Genomic DNA, 20,994 nt, shown 5'->3' on the forward strand with positions numbered 1-20,994 from the left:
GACATCAGAGGCCCTGGACATGGGAAGTGGATGTTTGATGGCCCATCTTCCATGGAAAACAAGCTGAGATTTAGGAAGGTTCAAGAGGACAGTTCCACCAGCCTGTTCTCTAGGAGTTCTGATCACAAAGCAAGAATTGTGAGACTGTAGCTGTGGAAGTGCCTAAGACAAAGCGAAATGTTTTCCAGAAATGTTGGTGTTTATAGATGGTCAGGTACACACATTACAATAATTTATCCTTAGTTCCCACTGTGAGCTATTGAGTATCTCATGTTATTCTTTGCTTCTCCATATCCTTTGCTAACCTACATATGAGCTGGTTGGGGGTTGAGGCCATATCTTTCATGTTATGTTTGCCAACTCCAACCCTTAGCATAGGGCCTTGTTGTAGTTTTCTTGGCTGCACAAGCAAATACTATACAATGGGTTGGCTTAAACAATGGGAATTTATTAGTTTACAGTTTTGAGGCTGGGAAAAAGTTCAAAACAAAGTGTCATCAGGGTAATGCTTTCTTCCTGAAGACTGGAGTTCTGAGGCTGGCTGCTGGCAATCCTTGGTCCTTGGTTTCTCTGCCACATGGGAATGCACATGGCAGCTTCTCCTAGTCTCTACCTTCTCTTCCAGATTCTGTTGAATTTCAGCTTCTTACTTCCTGTGGCTTTCTCTCTGTCTGAATTTCATTCTGTTTATAAAGGACTCCAGTAATAATATTACAACACATCCTGTTTGAAATGGCCACACCCTAAGTGAAGTCACATTATCAAAATGTCCTACTTACAAGGGGTTCACTCCCATAGGAATGGATTAAGTCTAATAATATGTTTTTCTGGGATACATGAAGTTCTAAACCACTATAGGCCTAGCATGCAGTAGGAGCCTAGGGAAGGTAGGGAGGGAGGGAGGGAAAGAGGGGAGGAAGGAAGGAGATGGATGGGATGAATGGATGGATGGACAGATGAGTGGATGGAAGGATGAATGGTTATATGATAGGTTGGGTGAATAAATGGATGCTGGATGGTTAAATGGCTGAATTGGAGGAAGGAGGAAATGGAGGGAGGAACAGTGTTAGTAAGGGAGGAGGAAAGGGAAGATAGAAGATGATGATGGGTGAATGCTGGCTGGGTGATAGACTATGCAGAATGAGATTAATAGATGTTTTGTGCACCTCTCACACCCCAAGTCTGTTAGCATGCGCATGTAATAGCGATGCAGGAAGCAGGATAATCTGGTGATTACTGATCCCCGGCTTCTAGGAATAGAGTGGACAATGGCAGCAAAGGGAGGGTTCACCAGAGACAGGCCAGGTTCTGGGTGTACAGGAGGCTTCACAGCTTGGACATTGGGGAGCCTTCAGGGAGCCAGAACACCAGTCATCTGTCCTTGGCAGAGAGGAGCCCCATGCCCAACAGACCTCAACAGAGGCACATCTCTCCCCTGTGTTCTTAGGACTTGACTCTGGAATAATTATTTTCTTGAATCCAGTTACAAGAGAGGTTAACTCCTGTTTGTGCCACCCTACCCCACCCCCCCCCACACACACAGAGGTAGTCCCTATATGCCCCCTAGGTCATGAGAGTGGGATCTGGGGATGGAGTCCAAAAATCCCCCTTCCAAACCTCCCCCCACCTCCACCCCACTGTCATCCTCATCATTATTGCTTAATCTCATTTAATCCTTAAAAAACAACCCCCCAAAATGGCGAGTATTAACTCCATTTAATGAATGAGAACACAAAACTCAGGGAAATTAAGTCATTTGCCCAAGATCGGTGGGATTTCTGCCCAGGCCTACCTGTCTTCCAAGCCCACGCCCTCTCCACTATTTACCACGGCCTTCCGGTGGGACCCTCTCCCGGCCTTTTGCCAGGACCCACTCTTGCCTGGGCTGAGGCATCTGCTGTTCCTTAGAGCTTCCTAGCCCAGGCCTAGTCACATGACATTGCGGAAAGGAAGCTAATACTCCCAACTAAGACACTGGCCTATATTTATCCCTGGCCCGGGCAGTTAGGAAACCGTTGCGCATTCCTGGGAATTTATGAGCGAAATAAACATTTAAATGTTTCTATAAGATTTATTTAAGGAGAACAAATTGTGACTTGCTGGCTTATTATAGGGAGCTTGCAAGGAAACGGTCCAGCTCCACAGCACTCAGCTGACTCCACTGGGGAGAAAAGGACCTCTGGGGCTAGGCCTACGCAGGTTAGCAGGGCAGTGAGCCAGCGCACCCTGGCCCCTCCTATCTTTGCCCCAGCTGTGTTTCAGCCTTAGGCAGGCTCGAGGGTCTTCCTGGTGGAAGGGGCTTGGAAGGGAGGGTATAGCCTGGAGGAATAAGAAAGGTGGGTTAGAGGCCTGTGGGACACAAGGAAAGAGGGAAACCAAAGACCAGAAGTGACAGCTGTAGGATCAGCACAGTGTAGAGAAGGACACAGCTTGTGAAGGCCAACAGGCCTGGTGTTTGGTCACTTTCACCGCTTAGGAGCTGCACAGGTTGAGCAAGTCAGTTTTCTCATTGGTAAAGTGAGGACTAAAATAAGTGAAAAAGTGAGGAAAAGAAATATATCAGTCAACAGGCATAGTAGCTTCACCTTCATCTTCTCATTTCCTTTTCACAATTCTATGAGGCCCGGAGGTGTTGCAGAGGGGCATCCTGAGGTTCATTCACAGATTACTGGGAGGACTCAATGAAAAGTGTCCAGGACAGGGTCTGGTACACAGGAGGTCGGAGTTAATGTCACTTTCCTTCACCCACATTCGTTTGTTTGATTTTTGTGCCTGAAACCCAGTAAGGCTCAGAATTAGACCCTTACCTTACTACATTGGTTTAAAAGGCAGAGGGGGAGAGAGGCAGAGGAACTAGGCACAGGCAGCTTTGGAGGTGGGCTTCTCTGGGAATCATTGATTGAGTTTTTGTGGCTAGATATCCAAGGAGGAGCTTGGTGGGCTCCAGGATCAGAAGGTTAGGGCAACTCCAAATGGTTGATTAGACTCAGAACTAAACACAGCAATATTTTCAAAACTAATTCAACACCAAAAGTAATAATAATGAATGATGACATCTAATGCTTATTGAACATTTACTAGGTGCCAGGTACTGTTCCATGTGCTTTCCATATAAGGTTACCAAATTCAGCAAATAAAAATACATGTATGTCCATGCAATATTTGGGGCTTAATTTTACTAAAGAATTTCTCATTGTTTATCTGAAATTAAAATATAACTGAGTATCCTAGATTTTACCTGGTACTTCTACTTCCATATCAACCCACTGAATTCCTGTAACTCCCCTGTGAGGTAGATATCATGATGTATCCATATTTTACAGAAAAGTAACCAAGGCACAGCTAGGTGAGGTAACTTGCTCGAGGTCACACAGCTAGTAAGAGAGGCTGTGTAATGAGCCAGTCTGCTCCTAAGCCTGAAGTCCTTGAAGCCCCCTGATGAAGGGGGAGAAGGCGACAGAAGCCAAGGTCACTGACCTGGACCCTATACTTGGACGCACTACCCAGGAGGCCTTCTCAGGGCCCTGTCTTCTGTTCAGAGTGGGAGCAGGGATAGGTATTTCACTGCATTAAAACCAGGCAAATTTCACCCCAGAGGGCCCCTGGAATCTTCCCATAATCTTTCTCTGGAATTGCTGTCTCCCCAGTACCACCTGTAAGGAAAAAACAGCCTGCACAGGATATGAGTGTTCCCCGCAAAACCGTTTGGCAGAAAACTGGGAAAAATTGCCCAGAGCTTGCTCCATTATTTTGTGAGCTGATTAGGGAAAGAACACTTGGATTTTATTGCTTGTATATTTCACACACTTTGGAAGGAAAGAGTGAAGCATTCCAGGATGTTCCATCAGGAGAGTCTTTTCCCTGATTGTTCCAGCTTCTCTGTGTGGGAGCCCCTGCCCAACCCTTCACGGTGGGTATAGCCCTAAGCTCGGCAACTACCTCAGCCAAGCTTTGCTGCCAAGTGGCCTTTAGCCAGGAGACAGAGAACCTTGCACCAGAAGGCAGCTCACGCCAATGCTGCAAGCCATTTACCTTGCACGTGTCAGCACTGAGGGAACCAGACCCTGGGTGCTACCTGGTGGAGGGAAGAGGACAAGGGGGTATTTGCACCCACTGCGCATTCCCTTATGCTAACTGGGAAGCACTTCAGAGGCCTGTCTTGTTCACCTTTTTTCCCCAGGGCCTAGCATAGACCATGGCACAGAACATATATTCAATAAATGTTTGCTGGATGATTGGACAGAATAAAGCGTAATAATGTGGGAGTATTCATAGACTTGAGCCCTCTGCCAAGACTGCCAAAGTGCCTCTCTCTTCTCAGAGAAGAGTCTTTCTCTGCAAGACACTTTTGTAAATGTTTGTGAATCAGTCATAAAAAGAGAGATTAAGACAATCTAAGCTATAAACAACGGGAAGGAACTAGGGAGTAAAGCTGTATAGGGTAGAGGTGGGGGAGGAAGGAGAGAGTGGATTTGGGTAGGGTTAAAAAGTAATCCCATCAACAGATGAATGGATTAAAAGTGTGGTATATCCATACAATGGGATATTATTCAACCGTAAAAAGGAATGAAATTCTGATACATGCTACAATATATTGTGTGAAATAAGCCAGACACAAAAGGACAACTATTGCATGATTCCGCTTATATGAAAGACCTCAAATATGCAAATTTATAGAGACAGCAAGTGGATTACAGGTTGCCAAAAGTGGGGGTAGGGTGGAATAGGGAGTAATTGCTTAATGATATAGAGTTTTTGTTTGGGATAACGAAAAAGTTTCAGTAATAGATGGTGATGACGACAACACAACATTGTCAATGTACTTAATACCACTGAACTGTACACATGAAAGTAGATAAAAGGGGTAAATCTGAAGGTTGTATGTATGTTACAACACACAATAAAAAGTTCAAAAAAATGTGAGAAGACTTCGGGGTGTAGGGTGTGAGAAAACTGTGAAAAAGGAAAAAGAGGAGAGAAAAGGTGAAGATGGGAGTTAAGATTTGTTCCTTTTCATGTCCTTTGAGAGGTAAGAATAAAGAATGGAGTTCTTTTTATATTGACCTTTTGTCTTTTGAACAGTTCTTTAAAGCAATCTTAGAGTCTAAGATCACAGGGTCATTGGGTTTCAGAACAAAAAATTTAATGTAAGAGCCAAACCATGAATGGTTAGAAGGAGCAGGATTTCTCTTTGTCTGCTAGGGGATATTTATATGTATCAAATTATGCCTATTTTTATAGTCTCATGTTTTTATATCTTTTATTGTTGGTTACTTCAAATAGCCTTAAGAATAGGTAATGTGTCAATAAATTAAATTAAATTAATGAATTGTATTTTACTTATATAGCAGACTGAATATATTAAATCCTTGGAAATGGATATATAGGACAACCACCTGCCTTCCCTCCAAATTTGTTTGTTTTTTCACATCACAGCATGCAGAAGTTAGTTCTTGTTTGGCTTATCTTTCCCCTTTAAATAGACTTAGCCCATTTTAACCAATGAATCCTGGAAATTTGTACAAATCCCTCCCCAAAGGATGGCAGAAACCATGGGATATAATGAGTAGGGAAATTATATTTTAGTCAAAGAACATTTCTTCATTTTCACCATAGGATCCACACAAGAAAGAAAAATTCTCTACATGACAAACGTGAAAACCTATTTTCAGAGCTTAGTTTCATGGTCAGAATAAAGTCCACAAAAGGGAGGAACCCCACAAATACTGAAATCACAGTAAGTGTTTCTATTGACATTCCCATGATAATAACCACTCATGAGGCCATACAGGGAAAAAAGCTCCATCAAGATGAAGTGGGTGGGAGATTTTAAGCACAAATTTCTTGTACTCTAGAAAACCAAGACATGACACAAATGCTTTTGGGGCCTGTCAGGTATCATAAATCATTGAGGCAGGCCAGGTTAAGATGGTTTTACCAGGGATTACTCTCCATAATTGTGGGCCTGACATTGCTTGATCTCTTGTTTTTTTAAAGAAAAGAAGGAAATCTAGATCCTTATATGAATTTTCCCAATAATGAAATGTTGGTAACTAATTTAAAATTTTGTAAACACTATCACATCAAACAGGGCCCTAATTTGCCACCTCTGAGGCTCATCAAATTGGCTTCCTTAATTAATATCCAAGAGGCTGCACCACCAACTTTTAATAAAGTGAGGAAAACCTCTGGAAAAACTCGAGCCCTCCCTGCTAACCAGAGAATTCACCCAGCAGAAAATTTCCCCATTGCTTCTTCTTCCCTATCTCTCCTATTTGGCCTGGCACCTGCCCCTGGCTCTGTCAGACCCCAGCTCCATTCTTCTACCTGAAATTTTGATATACTGCTTCCCCTTCTTGACTTCAGCAGCTTCCCTGGACACTGCTCCTCAGACCACAACCCAAGATCCTCTTGCTTCCTTCCTGACCCCATGAAGCCCCCAACCTCGCTGCTGTTGCCTGGCCTCCCTCCAAGGCAGCCCTGTGGGCAAAGGGTGGGGAGCATTGGTTGAGAATAGAGATACAAATCATTTTAAGGAAAACCTTGACTAATGAGTATTTGTAGATCACAGACACTTACCAGCAAAGTGTGTATATATCATTTCATCATTTTGCTTTATTCTCACAACCTCCTGAACAGAGAAGGCCCTTGATCATTTTACAGCGCTGAGGACTGAGGGACAATGTGACAAGAGGACAAAGCAAACTTGCCAGCTCAGCACCAGCCCATTGAGGTGATACTATTCATGGAATGAGTTGCTTTTTGGGAAACTCTACCAGGAGGAGTCCATGGTGGAAAGATGGATATCTGTGTTCTTAGAGACACTGGAGCTCTGGGGTCCTGAGAACAGCTTGGCCAGTGGTTCCAGCCACAAAGATCCTGTTGACTGACTGACACTCCACCTGGGCCTACCGTGGGTCTAAATAGAGAGTGACATTGTTTCAGTTTACCAGGCAACTCCTCAGAATTCCAAAGGAGAGGATGGATTCTTTAATAGCTGTGTTTGCGCTCTCATGGTTTGTGAACCATGAGGAATCACAGACAGATCTGTTAATGTTTCTGTCTTTCCTCTCTGGGCAGTCAAGTAATTTCCAAGAGTTAATTTTCAGGGTTCCTCATCTACAAATCTCTAAAGGCCAAACTCATTGAAATTGCATTCCAGGTCCTTCAATCTCTTATTCTAGCTTCATCCCTCCTGGCCCCTCCTTTATCACATACTCCACAGTCCATGCTTTAACTACACTGAAATTCCTCTAACTCCCAATAATAACCTTTGCTAATGCTGTTTCTTTTGCCCAGAGCTTTTTCTTCATATCTTTGTCTTTTATGCTCCTATTCATCCCTCCAGACCTAGCTCAAATATCCCCTCTTCTCCAACTCCTCTACATTAGGGAGTTTTCTTTCCTCTGAGCTTTCACAGAATGTGGTCCATGCCTGATCATGTTACATTTATTATAAGTATTAGTTACATCTTTGCATCTCCTGCTAGACTATGAACCTTTGAGGGTCTTATTTTTGTATCTCAAGGTGCTCCTGGCACATGGTGGATACCTAAAAAATTCTTGTTGAATGAGCAAGAAAAGCAACATGACAGTAATATAACTGTTCATTGAAAGCATCAGTTATGTGCTAGGTACTTTATCAATATTATTTTTAATCTTCATACCAACATTGTGAGTTAGATTTTATAATCCCGAGGCATAGAGAAATTAAATAAATTACCCAAGGGCACACAGCTACTAGTTGAGGAGCAAAAGTGTGAGTCCAATGGGCAATGCTGCTTCCTACTCCTACCCAGCCAAAGTCGCTGGCCAACTTCCCTCTGTCTGCTCAGAGATTCTGAGTGCTTCCCCTTCCTCCACCCACTCTATTTCCCTCCAGTTGAAGAGATCCTAGATAAGAACACATTGCCCAAGGAACATATTCCTAGGGATCTGGCTTTGGACTTCCAAACACAAACACCCTTACTGCAAGGGAAGCAAAAAGTGTTCTCTAGCTGGATTCTCACTGAGAGAGTGCCATCTCAAACAGCCTAATGTTTGAGGCCAAGGGAGGGAAGAGATGCTAATGAAAATGGGAAGAGCTGGTTTAATAAAAATTACAGAATTTGGGGACTTCCAGGCAGCACTGTGCAGGACCCACTTAATAACAAGATACAATGTGAGAAAGAGTGAGGGACTCCTCCCCACCATGCAGGGAAACAACACTGCACACTGAGACCTCAAGAACATGGCTCCACTCAGCTCTGGCTCTGTGAGGGCCCCAGCCCCTGACTATGGCTTCAGCAAGGCCAGCGGAGGTAAGAACATGGCAAGAACACTTCATGCCCAGAAGGACTCAGCCCCCCAAGTGGCAGTGGGGTGACTCTGAAGCTACAGGAAGCCACACCAACTGTAGGAGGTGGTGCAACATGCCAGGGCTCATCAAGAGACAGTGCTTTGGAGGTAACTGCTGTGACAGTAATGCTTTCATAGAGGGCCTGGCAGTCATGGCTGCACACATCAGTAAAGGGAGCTGGGGCAGAGGAGGGGAAAATGGCAGGTGCCACATTAGTTGATGAAGGGACATGTGGATAATCCCAGAGAGTCCCCCAGATATAACAGGGAACAATTCTGAGATGAAAATACTTCAATAGCAGGTGTGTAAAAGAATCAGAGAGATATCATGTATTACTGTTAATGTGGTCCTATTTTCACTCCCCAGTCTGCTAAGACCTGGAAAAACCCAGGCTTGAGGTTCATCCCTATGGATCTGGCTGTATATCCCATGTTGCTTTTATTTCACCCATCATTTATTCACTCCACAAATATTTATCATGCCCCTCATTTGGGTTGACAATTCACTCAGCAGTCAGCAGTATAGATGTATACCAATTTCATGACAACTTCACCAGTATAGGATGTTATTCATTTGAATCTTTATTCAGTAGTTGTGAAATAATACCTCAAAAATCCAAAGTCTGGTTAGCAACTTTTGTCCTAACTTTGGAAATTTATACTTAATCTAAACATTTTTAAAAAGTAATATTAAACTGTATTTCATTACCCATTAAACAAACCACCTTTACTGAAATGTCAAAATTACCCAAATGTAAGACTGTGGCTGGATATCAGGAATGTGTGGGTGCCACGGCCTTTTCTTCTGGCTTCCATTCTCTGCCCCCAGCCAGGCCTGGCCACAGTCAGAGGAATCTGAATCACTTCTTTCCTGCATTGCTTGTGAGATCTTTGTGGAAAGCAATGGCTTATAAATTCCCTAATCTTAGTGTATGAAAATCAGACCATAATAAGCAGGCATGAATGCCTGCTGGGGATTGAAGAAGAAACTACCTATCTTTTTTTTTCTGAATAATTTCAAATAAACTGCTTTCATCTCCTTCTCAAGATGGCTCTGAGTGTCATGCTCCAGGAATAAATACACCGTCTCTGATCCCTGGAGGCCTCCACCATCCCCTGCTTACTCCCTCTGTGTTTCTGTTCTAAACCACCAGGGTCCTCCCACGGCAGGAGTAGGAATATCTGGCAGACCACCTGCAATTGTCCTCACCGGAGATGCCAGCTCACCAGAAGGAGACACTGACAAAAATGTGGCCAACAGGTACGTGTACCAGGAGACTGATCCTTGTGCTGCAAAGAACAATATTTCCTGGAACATGGGGATTTGACAGTTATTATTTTTTTAAATAAATCTCTTCTTTCTTGTATCAATTTATTGATTAAAATCCAATTAAGCAGCTTTTCAAAAAGAGAAGGCGACCTTGGGATTATCTTTCCTCTCCCCAAATTATTTTTCCTCTCCTGCATCTGGGTCTTTGTCCTAACCTGTAAGAAAAACATACATTTATAGCAGAGGAGTTTCCCAATTAATAACTGTCCACATACTTACAGGCAGACCTAAAGGATGTAAGGCTCTGACTGTAGAATCCTGCTCCTGGCCAAAGCTGGGCCTGAGGGATGAAAATCTCTCAGAAGGACACGGGCCCACAGGCCCAGGTGTGTCACTCACTGTCGCGGTTTGGTGTGTCCCAGGTGTGTCACTCACTGTCGCGGTTTGACGAGGCACTAGGCAGGGCACTGGTCAAGCTGGAATAGGATTGTCTAAGTGTAATGTTCAGAAAGTTAAGAAAGATAATTCTTCTATAAATATATAGTGAGCACATGTCAAAGATTTATTTAACTCATTCATGAGGGAGCCAACAGGTTAACAAGAAAGGTTCAAAGGAGGATACAAGATATGGGCATATACATATAATCAGTGGGGGAGGAAAAGAATGCTGGAATAAATCTGCTAAATTAGATATGACAAGTTAATGTTCCAAAGGGAAATGAAACCATAATTTTGTGGTCATCTTTTCTTCCAAATAGAAATTACACGTATTCCTGCTGGACAACAATCATTTACATCTTACAAGTTTTTTTTTTACAAGTTAGATCTTAACTGAGAGTCTGGGCCCTAATAGAAAGGTAAAGTTTACAACCTCTTGGAGCAGTGGTTCTCAAACTTTAGCATGTATCAGAATCACCTGGAGGGTTTGTTAAACCAGATCACTGGGCTCCACCCCTAGAGTTTCTGATCCAGGGAGTCTGGGGTGGGACCTGAGAATTTGCATTTCTAACAAATTCTCCTGTTGAGAGTCAGATGACCTTTAGAGGAAGACAATGTTCTAGTATGACTTCAAAAGAATATACAGGGGAAGTGGACTTGGCCCAATGGATAGGGCGTCCACCTACCACATGGGAGGTCCGTGGTTCAAACCCAGGGCCTCCTCAACCCGTGTGGAGCTGGTGCGTGCAAGGAGTGCCCTGCCACACAGGGGTGTCCCCTGCATAGGAGAGCCCCACGCGCAAGGAGTGCACCCTGTAAGGAGAGCCACCCAGCGCGAAAGAAAGTGCAGCCTGCCCAGGAATGGCGCTGCACACACGGAGAGCTGACATAACAAGATGATGCAACAAAAAGAAACACAAATTCCTGGTGCCGCTGATAAGGATAGAAGCAGTCACAGAAGAACACAGCGAGCAGGCAACTGGGAGGGAGGGGAAGGGGAGAGAAATAAAATAAATCTTTTTTTAAGAAAAGAATATACAAGTATCTCTGTGTCCTCTTTCCAAGTTCTGAACAAATTTTCTTAACAAGATGACTTTTCTGTCTTTTAGAGCTCATAGCCCACACCGCAGACTTTCACACCGACACTTGAAGGTTTCCACTGCTCCACTGACTTCTGTGGGTAAGGACTAAGTCAAATTATCTTTTCTCCACAATCAAAGATTTCAGGGATCCAGCTGAAGATGTATTTGAGTAAGAAGCTAAGTCTGGCAGCTTGGCTTGACTTGAACCCATTCCCCTCTCCTACTCTTCAGTAGGCCCATTCCTTCAAATCCAACAAGGCAAAATAGATCAGCCTCTCTGTATTTGAGCCCAGACAAGTAAGGTATCTAATTTAAATTTCTTTTGGCAAAAAGATAAGACCAGGCCATGAAGAGGAGGATAAGGAAGTCACAGAGAGACATGAACTAGAACAGCTGGGTGAGGCTCAATTCAGCCCTCCATTCCCTGGTAGAAAGGCCCACACCCAAGTAGGGGTGTGCCTGAGTGCCAGGCTGGCAGCACCAGGCATGTGCTCATCCTCCAGATGTTTTCTCAGGGCCTGCCCTAGGCTAAGCACTGGGGACATAGATATGACATGGATCTGGTCCCTGCCTTCATGGAGCTCAGAGCCTACAAGGAGCCTGGGAAGTGAGTAGATATAATGATACTGTTTTGTAAGGACTTTCACACAAGTACTAGGGAAACCAAGGGAGAAGGGGACCAATTCTCCCTGGGGAGGATGAATTCCCAAGATATGGTATTTGACTTGTGTTCTCAATAATTGAGTCTTTAAAGAGATAGTCAAGAGGGAGAAAAGGCATTTCAGGTAGAAGAGACATCATGGCTAGGGAAGCAGGAGCCATGACAATATATTGTGCAGGACTCTTCCAAAGCTTTCAAAACTCAAAATAGGATGTGCCAAAAAAATAAAAATAAATAAGAGTTAAGAGTTGTGGTTTCAGGTAGTGCTGGATACAGGTGTTCAAGTTGAGTTGTCATTAATGGTCCCATTCTATTTCTCAAGTCTCTTTTTTGTGAGTGTGTCTCAATTTTTCTCTTGGGAAGGTTCTTCAAAAATGCAACAAATGGCTGTCAACAAATATCATCAGTTTAAAGAGAGTTCCTCTATCCCAATATACCCCACAAAACTCCTAGGATTGACTTTCAATAGATTCACATGGTCGTGGCCATACCTAACCAATCCCTGACCAAATCACTGCAGCCAAGGGGATTAAATTCCTTGATTGGCTATGACTGGTACAAATTCCCACTCCTGGTATTGGGGTTAAAGTTGGGGGCGGGGGGAGGGTGCAATTAGCTCCTCTCTAGCTGATGCAATTGAGAGTTGGAGGAGGGAAACTTAGGCGCTACTACCAGAACAATGGGAATTGAGGCTGGAAGGCAAAAAATTGGAGTTATTCCCTACAGAGTAGCTAGAGTTTAGGGGTTTGGGGAGGAGTATAGGGACTGGCAAAATTGGCAGGGTCCACTTTGCAGTTTGGATGTCACACTTGAGGACCACGAGAAACCTTGATGAGAAAAGGCAGGAGAATGGCATAGTCAGATAGGCTCTAAGAAGGGGTCACTCTGATAGGCCATGGAGATTGGAATGAAGGGGATAGCCTGGGGGCAGAGGACCTATGAGGTGGTTGATGTCATTGTTCAGGTAAAAGCTAATGAGCAAGAATAAAGATGGGGGGACATAGGTTCCAGAGATATTTGAGGTAAATTCTAGGACTTGATTAGGTGGTTGAACGCTCAGGGAGCTGGAAGAGGGAGTAGTGTGGAGTAACCTCCATGTTTCTGAGCAGCTGCCTGACAAGTGGTAATCACTCACCAAAAGAGGGGCTGCTGGAGAAGAGGCAGTTTGGGAGAAGGATAAAGGTAACTATGAGTGGAGGAAAGAAGGGAGGGAAGGTAGCAATGGGACTGTGTCTGTGGCCTGTAATCTTTGGAATGTTTCCTTTACCCTCACACCTTAAGCTCACCAGCTTGTTAAAGAAACAGAGACCCAAAGTAGGAACACACTAGAGGGAGCAGAGAGCATGGAGGTGGGGCTCCAGGGTGGCTTAAAAGCAGTGTTTAGGGTAGTACTGGGTACCCTAGGTGGTTTCGTAGCCATTTGTGACAGAGGGCCTGACTCAACACAGTCTAAAGCCTGGAAGCCATGCAGCTCTGCCTATGGACTGGCATCAGCCAGTGTTTGGATGGCTGGGTCTACTCTGGGCAGTACTCCTGGGCTGAGGTGTAGGGTGGCAAGGCCTCTAACCTGGGGCCAAGGATTCAGTGGCTCTCACCCTAGCTCCCCTCCCTCTGCAGACTCTGCAGGGCACATCATTGATCTTGTAAATGATCAACTGCCTGACATCAGCATCTCAGAGGAGGACAAGAAGAAAAACCTGGCACTGCTGGAAGAAGCCAAGACGGTGAGTGAGCGATTCCTGACCCGCCGAGGGAGGAAGTCCAGGAGCAGCCCAGGAGACTTCCCATCAGGTAGGGCAGAGCCAGGATGTACAGGTGTCTTCCCTGAGCCACTCTAAGTTGGGGGAGAGGGAAGGGCCAGGCTTTATAGTTATAGCCTTTCTTCTGAGGGAGTTGTCCTTGACTCACCTTCCCCCAGGCCTGTGGGCCCCAAGGGAACTGAGCCTTGTGGAAAGTATCCTGAGAAAAGGGCATCTTGCCCAGTTTCATAAGCTCTAAAATGCCTACCCAGATCTAGCCCAGAAAGCTCTCCTGCTTTTCAGTCTTTGGTCTGGTGTGTGACATTTGTAGCATCCTCTTTAGCCAAGAAGTATCAGCCCATATGATAACTGATAACCCATGAACATGGACACATACCCACACCTGTAAGGCCCACATGCACAGACACCTGGGTCACCCTCCATGGATGTATTCTGTGTGACTGCCCCACCTTCCCCAGGAGACTCTGCTCTCTTGGCTACCTCCTCATCCAAGGTCTGGAGAGACCATCACTGGGCTCCCTTGCCCTGGTCTGCTGTGGGTCCTGGGAAGGATCCTAGTGCTGTATGTGTATATATGTGTGTGTAGGGGTTTGCCCTTTGGGATATTTCTGAGTTAGAAGGAAGATTTCCCTGGGCTCTGAAATCCTCCTGGTACCCCATGGCAAGAGTGACTCTTGTTCCTCAGCAAAAGATTGGGGCAGGGTTTAGGTAAGTCTGAATGTACTTAGGAGCATAAGGGGAGCATATGAAATCAGGGCTATCCTGGGAAACCCAGAAGGACAGCCTTTGGGAGCTGGACCTGTCAAGCAATGCCAGGCCCTCAGTTTCTGGGAGGTGTTTTGAGGCCTGGTGGGGCAAGGATGAAGAGTGCAAGCCTGAACACATGCACAATGACCCGAGTGCCCTCTCTTTTGGGCTGGCAGCAGGAGGGTTTGGGCTGTGGTAGGAGTCTTGTGTGGCAGCCAGGAATCAGCCTACTCCAACAAGGCAGATCCAGTCCCCAGCGGGCAGAAATACCTGAAAGATGACTGTATTAGACTGAAGTCCTACAACTGCTGGCCGATTCGTGTCTTCTCCACAGCTGTTCCCCCGAGCCTCAGCCCTGGAGCTTCTGCTGCATCCTCTCAGAGCAACTCGCTCACGGTCCCCAGCCCACCAGGTGAGGTCCAGCCCCCCAGCCCTGGCTTCTCCCCCTGGTGGTGGCTCTGCCCCTCCCCTGGTGTCTTGGGTTCCAAGGGCTGCCATAACAATGTACCACAACAGAAATGTATTGTCCCATATTTCTGGAGGCCAGAAATACAGAGATGTCAGCAGGGTCATGCTCCCAATGAAAGCTGGAGGGGAGAATCTGTCCTTGCTCTTCCAACTTTTGGTGGTTGTGGGCAATCTCTGGCAGTCCTTGGCTTGCAGCTGCAGTACTCTATCCTCTCTCTCTGGGTCTGTGTCTTTTCTCCCCTTCTTATAACGACACCAGTTATATTGGATTAAGGGTCTACCCTACTCCAGCTTGACCTCATTTTAACTTAACTAATGCATTCTTCAGTGACCCTATTTCCAAATAAGGTCACATTCACAGGTGACCTTAGATTCAGCATAAATTTTTGGAGAACCCAATTCAACCTATGATGCCTGGTCTAGCCAGGATATCTCCCAGTTCCTTCCCTCCAGCCTACAGGCTGCCCATTCGGTACCCCTGCTTGGCCCCTTCCACCAATCCTGCCAATCCCCCTCCCTCTGCCAGCTGGCTCCACACTCGGTCTGGCTGGGCTGCCCCAGAGGAGGCTGATGTACTTTCTACAGGTACTGGGCCTGGTGTGGGGGACACAGGCCTAGTTTAGGAGGAGGCAGGCAACATTATGGGAAGGGGAACTATGGCAAGCTCTCTCTCTGCCCAGCAGGCTCAGAGGGTCCAAAGAGACCCTTGCTTGCAAAGGGTGGCCACTGGGCCACTCTTTACTTTTTGATTTCTTCCCTTTCACTAGGCTGTGAACAGGGGTATGCCCTCAGACCAGTAAGGAATGGGGCAGGGTACCAGCGAAAGTAGCCTGCCCTTACCAGCAACTGTGGGGCAAGCTCAGGCTTGGGTCAGGCAGCCTGGGTTCAAATCCCAGTGCTTACAGCTGGCTGAGTACCTTGATTGTGCTATGCCTCAGTTTCCTCGTATGGTTTCTGTGAGGATTAAATGACAGCCCAGCACAGAACCTGGCATATGGGAGGTACTCAACAAATGGTAGTGTTGGTGGCTGCTTTTACTGGCTCCCAGGCCTGAGGTTGCTAAGAAAGGACGTTAGGGGAGGGAGGTGTGTTTCTGCTAAAGGGAGAGCTGAAGGTCTGGGGTGCTGGCTATCACTCAACAGTGCCTGGACCATTCCAGGTTTGGATGCATGCAGTGGCCCTCAGCCCCCTCTGCCTGGAGCGCCACCACAGGTAACATGGGGCTCCCCCTTGGGGTTTCTATGCCAATGGGTCTCTCTCCTCAGCCCCTTACACCCAGGAGCCCCCCCAATGGCCTACTGGAAATGAGAGTGCTGGGTGTGGGAGGCATTTAATCACTGCTAAGGACCTCCTTGAGGGTATTTCCTGAGGAAATGTAGTCTATTCCCGTTGCTGACTGACATGTGTTTACTTTCATCAGCAGAAGGGGGATGAGGCCAAAGTGTCTTCACCTTACCTTGGCGAACCTGTGAGTTTGAGCTTTGCTTTTTGGATGATTTGGGTGTGGGAGCCACGGTCTGCAGCTGGAAGCGTAGGCTGGCTCCAGGTGGCCTGGGAATGCATGAGTGGAGGGTCACGGCTTGGGGGAGCTGGGGAAACGGGCAGATTCTTCTGCCCCATCATGACCAGAAGTCTGAGGTGGCAGGAGTAGGTAGGCTGGATTCAGTGAGACTGACCTCCATGAGGATCCCACCTACAGCTCTGTACTCTTATGCAGGCTGCTAGGCAGAGACGAAGGGACCTCCAGGCCCAGCAGCCAGGCAAGACTGCTGCTCTTGTCAGCTCAAGTGAAAACTGCAGAAAGATAAGCCCCTGGCTGGGATTCTTCCTGAGGGCAGTTAGGAAAACACCATCTTTGCTGATGAGCAATAGAGGGGTCTAAATCTGGTCAGAGCAAGGTGCCAAAGTGTTCAAAGTAGTGTCAAGGGCAGCATTGGAACACAATCTCAAGTAGAGCTGGGTCCGGGATAGGGTCTTCTGGAAGAGTCTCAGCACACACACAAACACAGTCACACAAATATCAAGACACAGACCCATACCCTCTTCACAAAGCAAGTTTCCCTTGTGAAATAAAAGAAGAGTACAGACTCTTCGAACTTCTGAGCAGTAAGCTATCACCTTTGCAAGGATCTCCTCATCCAATGGCCCTTAACCTCTTTTGGATCATGGAACTCTGAGAATTTGGTGAAAGCACAGATTTGCATACAATTTGAGGGTTCACAAATATGATAGGAAAACTGAGCTCAAAGAGCAAAGGGCCTTTCTAGGCAGAGCCAAAACTGGAATCTGGAGCAATGAAATTTGGGCCAAAGCTTGTGACTGCCCCAAGCTGTCTTCTACTCCAGTCTCCAACTCAACTCATAGCCTGTGGGAAGTTTTTGGCTGGTTTTGAATTGGAGGACCAGTTGCCCTCTCTGTTTTACAAAGCTCAGGTATGTTTGTGGGTTCTCTTTGCTGGCTCAGACCTAACTGAGAAGCCTTCCCTTTCCACCTAGCACCCCTCCCCCCTTTCAAATGGGCTCCCTTGGCAGGATTTGAGGGGACAGATGTCCTATAGCAGAAGTGACTCCACCTACCTCCTCCCCAAGCTCTTTTCGGAGTCCTAGATCTACTTTGTCTCTTTCAGAACGTTCCCAAAGGGCTAGCTGACCGGAAGCAGAATGACCAGAGGAAAGTGTCTCAGGGCAGGCTGGCTCCTCGCTCCCCCACCGTTGAGAAGTCTAAAGAGACTGCAATAGAACAGAAGGAAAACTTTGATCCCCTCCAGCACCCTGAGACCACACCCAAGGACCCAGCTTCTGGCACAGGCAGTGGTGGGAAAATGGCCCTGAACAGCCCTCAGCCTGGCCCTGTTGACAGCGAGCTGGGGAAGCAGCTCCCAAAGACAGCCAAGGAGAGCAACCCTCTGCCGAGAAGGCCAGCCCAAGTCTCTGGAGGAGTGACCCCCCCAGCCCCCCAGGGGAAAGGCTCAGCTGGGGAGCCAGCAGGGTCCAAGGTCAGCTCCAAAGCTGAGCAGTGGCCCCCTGTGTCCCGGCCCCCCCTGTTGCGAGGGGTCTCCTGGGACACTGGCCCTGAAGAGCCCGGCCCCCTGCTGCAGAAAGTGCTCGCCAAGCTGCCCCTGGCAGAGGAAGAGAAGCGATTTTCAGGCAAAGCCAGCAGCAAGCTGGCCAAGCCACCAGGACTCAAAGACTTTCAGATACAAGTACAGCCTGTGCGGATGCAGAAACTCACGAAGCTCCGTGAGGTGGGTTCCCAGGGCCAGGTGGGCAGAGCCCTGCCTGAGCAGAGTGTTCCAGGTCCCCCTAGGCTGAGAGTTTTCTCTGGGCTGAGGCTGCAGCCTGGGGCAGGGCAGCTCTGGCCTAGACATAGGCCTCGTGGGGGCCCTCAACTTCCCATGCTGAGAAATCAGGCCCACTTGTATAGCATCTTCATCACAAACACGAGAAGCTGCTATTACCCCAGATACTAGAGAGAGGTCAGTCCGGGGTATTGTGGCCATGCAAAGCCATGTTTCAAGGGGAAGGTGGGTGTGTGGAGGGAAAATGGGGCCTCCATCCTGGGCTGTTTTCCTCCTGCAGCAAGAGCTGGTGGTTTGTAAACAGGAACCCCTTGGTGGAGTGCTTTGTTATTCCTGGGACCTAGATAGGCAAGGATGAAGCTGCCTTTGCACTTGTAATGCCCCCAGCTGCTTTCCTTCCTGATGCCTGTTAACAAACGGTCTCATGTCCATCCACACGTCTAACGATGGCCACGGGGGCTGCTCCTCCCATGGTGAAGTTCTTCTAACTCCCATGATGTCCCCCACTTTTGCTGGCCATCCAGCCAGGCACAGTGGTTACTCATGGGGCTGCTACCCTGTGCAGGGGGTGATCAGAGGTGTCCAGAGCCGTAAGAGCGTCCATGAGGCTGTGAGGGAAAAAAGGTTAACCAGGCAAGGCAATTCCCACCTGATCCTTTCTTCCCCAGATGGCCGAGCCGGGCTACAGGCCAAGGCAACAGGGAATCAGTGGCGTGGGGCCCTGGGCACTCACAGCTGGAGCTGGACACAGCTCTCCTGGCTCTGCTACAGAAGGGACATGGGACAGGGAAGGAAAAGAGGCACCTGATAGCAATCAAGCATAAGTGAGGGGAATTTTGTGTCCACAAGGACACGTTCCGATTCTGGCCACTGCCCTATTCAGATACTCCATGATGCTTCCAGTCGGAGGCCCAGTGAGAGCTGGGGCCCGGCTGCTAATGGTACATTTCACACAGAAAATTCCACCCAGTCAGGAAGACCTAACTAACTAATGGATCAGCATAAGGCCTGGGGGCTGCCCAGGGCTACCTCCAGTCCTACATTTCTGCCGAAGGTGGTCCCAAAGGGGTCAGACAGGCAGGAATTTGCCTTGATGGCCCCTCTGGGCTTCAGAGGCCAGGCATGGGCAAAAACAGCCACCCCCAACCCCTTCAGGCTTCTATCACCCAGCAAAGAAGGTTCTAGAGAAGATAGAGGCCTCGTCCAGCTCCCACTAAACACTTCCCTAGCAGCTGAGCAATGCCCGCCACTGCCCCCTCCATCCAGTGTGCTGATTGGCTGTGGACCACTGACTTGTTAAGGAAATAAGAAAAGGGCCCTGGCTGGTGACTTATCTTCAGGTCATGGACACCCTCTGCTGGCCACTTCCTTTCCGTTTTCACCTGGGGCAATACCACTCAAGTGTCCTCTGCTACCCAGGAGGCTGAAAATCCATTCATAGTACAAGTCATGAGGGGTGAGGGGCCTCGTCAGGACATTTTCTCTTGATGGCCTGTTTGGTGCTCACTGGCTTGGAGCAGGTGTGAACCTACTTGTGCCACCTGCCTGAGGTCAGCATCCCTCTCTGTCCCTACTTCTGAGCCAGCCCTATCACTCCCCTTGCTTGGGTAGTGGCTGCTGAGTGTGCTGCCTCAGAGCAGCAATTCCCAGGCCTCATTTGGAGAGTTTAAAAACTCAAGAGGTACTCCAAAAAAGCCATTGAGGAGCTGAGGGTGTGGGGAGGTCACAACTTGTGGAACTGGGCACTAACTGCCCTGAACCACAGGGCAGGAAGTTCAGTTAGCTCAGACCACAACCATGAAATCACCAAAGATTGTATCCAAGAGTATCCTGGACACACCCAGGGACCCATTCCCCATCCCCAGAGCCCTTAGTTTTGCAGTCACTGTTATCAGAGCAGCTCCTTCACCCTGTGGCACTCCATCTTATTTAAAAAGCAGACCATGCTGAGGACAATTCTTAACCCAAGGAATGTAGCCCTAATGGTGGGGTTTCAGGCACCGACAGGCTGGGAGAGGATCTGCTTTAGTGCCCCTGAAACTCATCATGTCATTACAGTCCACCCCACTTTTGAGGCTACCCGTCGAACCCCCACTCAAGGCTTAGTGGTCACAAAGCCAAACAGTGGTCACAAAGTCAAACACAGAACCAAGAGAAGAGTACAGCCTTTTCTGAAATTTTGTTTTTTCTTTTCCCACAAAGGAGCATATCCTGATGAGAAGTCAGAACTTAGTGGGGCTCAAGCTTCCAGACCTTAGTGAAGCAGCTGAGCAAGAAAAAGGTAGGTGGGGTCAAGGGCAGCTGCTCCGCTCAGGCCAGGGTTGGGTCTGTGCGTGCCAGATCAAGGAAGGCAAGCACGTAAACACCAGCTTCCTGACAGCCACCCTGGTCCATCCCAGTGGGTAGTTTGGGTTGTTCACAGAACAGGCCTTCGGTAAATATTTGCTGATGAGTGAATGATCAGGAAGGGTCACTCATGCCTGAACTTTTGCTGCTTCCTTTTCTGTCTCCCCTCACACCCAGGAAGCCACCCGAATGTATCAGTTCCTCTTTTCAAAGACATCAGAGTCATCTCTTGCTTTCTAATCTGCTGTCACCACAAAGTCCAGACCCCATACCTTCCCTCCCAAGTCACTGTACCCTCCCTCTAACCTTATAGGAACTCCACCAGCCCACTCCTATCCATCCAGCCAGTCCCATCTTCTAAAAATGAGACGGGTCAACCTCTCTGCCTCCCCCACCTGCATCCCACCCCATCTCCTTGCTCACCTCTTCTGATGTCTTCAGTAGAGTCCTAACCTACCTCATTTGGCCCTACTTCCCAGAGCTTCCGGGATTGTTCCTCAGCACCATATGTATGCTGAGCCCCATTGTGAGCCAGACTGTCAGCCTGCTATCCAGCTTAAATCCTGGCTCTGCCATTGACCAGCTGTG

General features: G+C 47.5%; 1 protein-coding gene across 9 annotated transcripts in view; it reads left to right on the forward strand.

The window, feature by feature from the left end:
- The window catches only part of IRAG1 (inositol 1,4,5-triphosphate receptor associated 1), a 250,917-nt gene that overhangs the window by 173,733 nt on the left and 56,190 nt on the right, over nt 1–20,994 (forward strand). For 4 of the 9 annotated variants that reach the window (XM_071217846.1, XM_058305750.1, XM_071217845.1 and 1 more), the window contains exons 3-10: nt 9,491–9,597; nt 11,154–11,224; nt 13,405–13,578; nt 14,629–14,706; nt 15,922–15,974; nt 16,186–16,230; nt 17,389–18,006; nt 20,263–20,341. In XM_071217846.1, coding sequence (XP_071073947.1) covers nt 9,491–9,597; nt 11,154–11,224; nt 13,405–13,578; nt 14,629–14,706; nt 15,922–15,974; nt 16,186–16,230; nt 17,389–18,006; nt 20,263–20,341 — 1,225 coding nt within the window. Of the gene's footprint in view, nt 1–5,616; nt 5,738–9,490; nt 9,598–11,153; nt 11,225–13,404; nt 13,579–14,628; nt 14,707–15,921; nt 15,975–16,182; nt 16,231–17,388; nt 18,007–20,262; nt 20,342–20,994 lie in introns of all 9 variants that reach the window. The other 5 variants (XM_071217844.1, XM_071217843.1, XM_058305751.2 and 2 more) reach the window with 3 other exon arrangements.

Source organism: Dasypus novemcinctus, chromosome 10, assembly GCF_030445035.2.
Source record: "Dasypus novemcinctus isolate mDasNov1 chromosome 10, mDasNov1.1.hap2, whole genome shotgun sequence".
Lineage (NCBI taxonomy): Eukaryota > Metazoa > Chordata > Mammalia > Cingulata > Dasypodidae > Dasypus > Dasypus novemcinctus.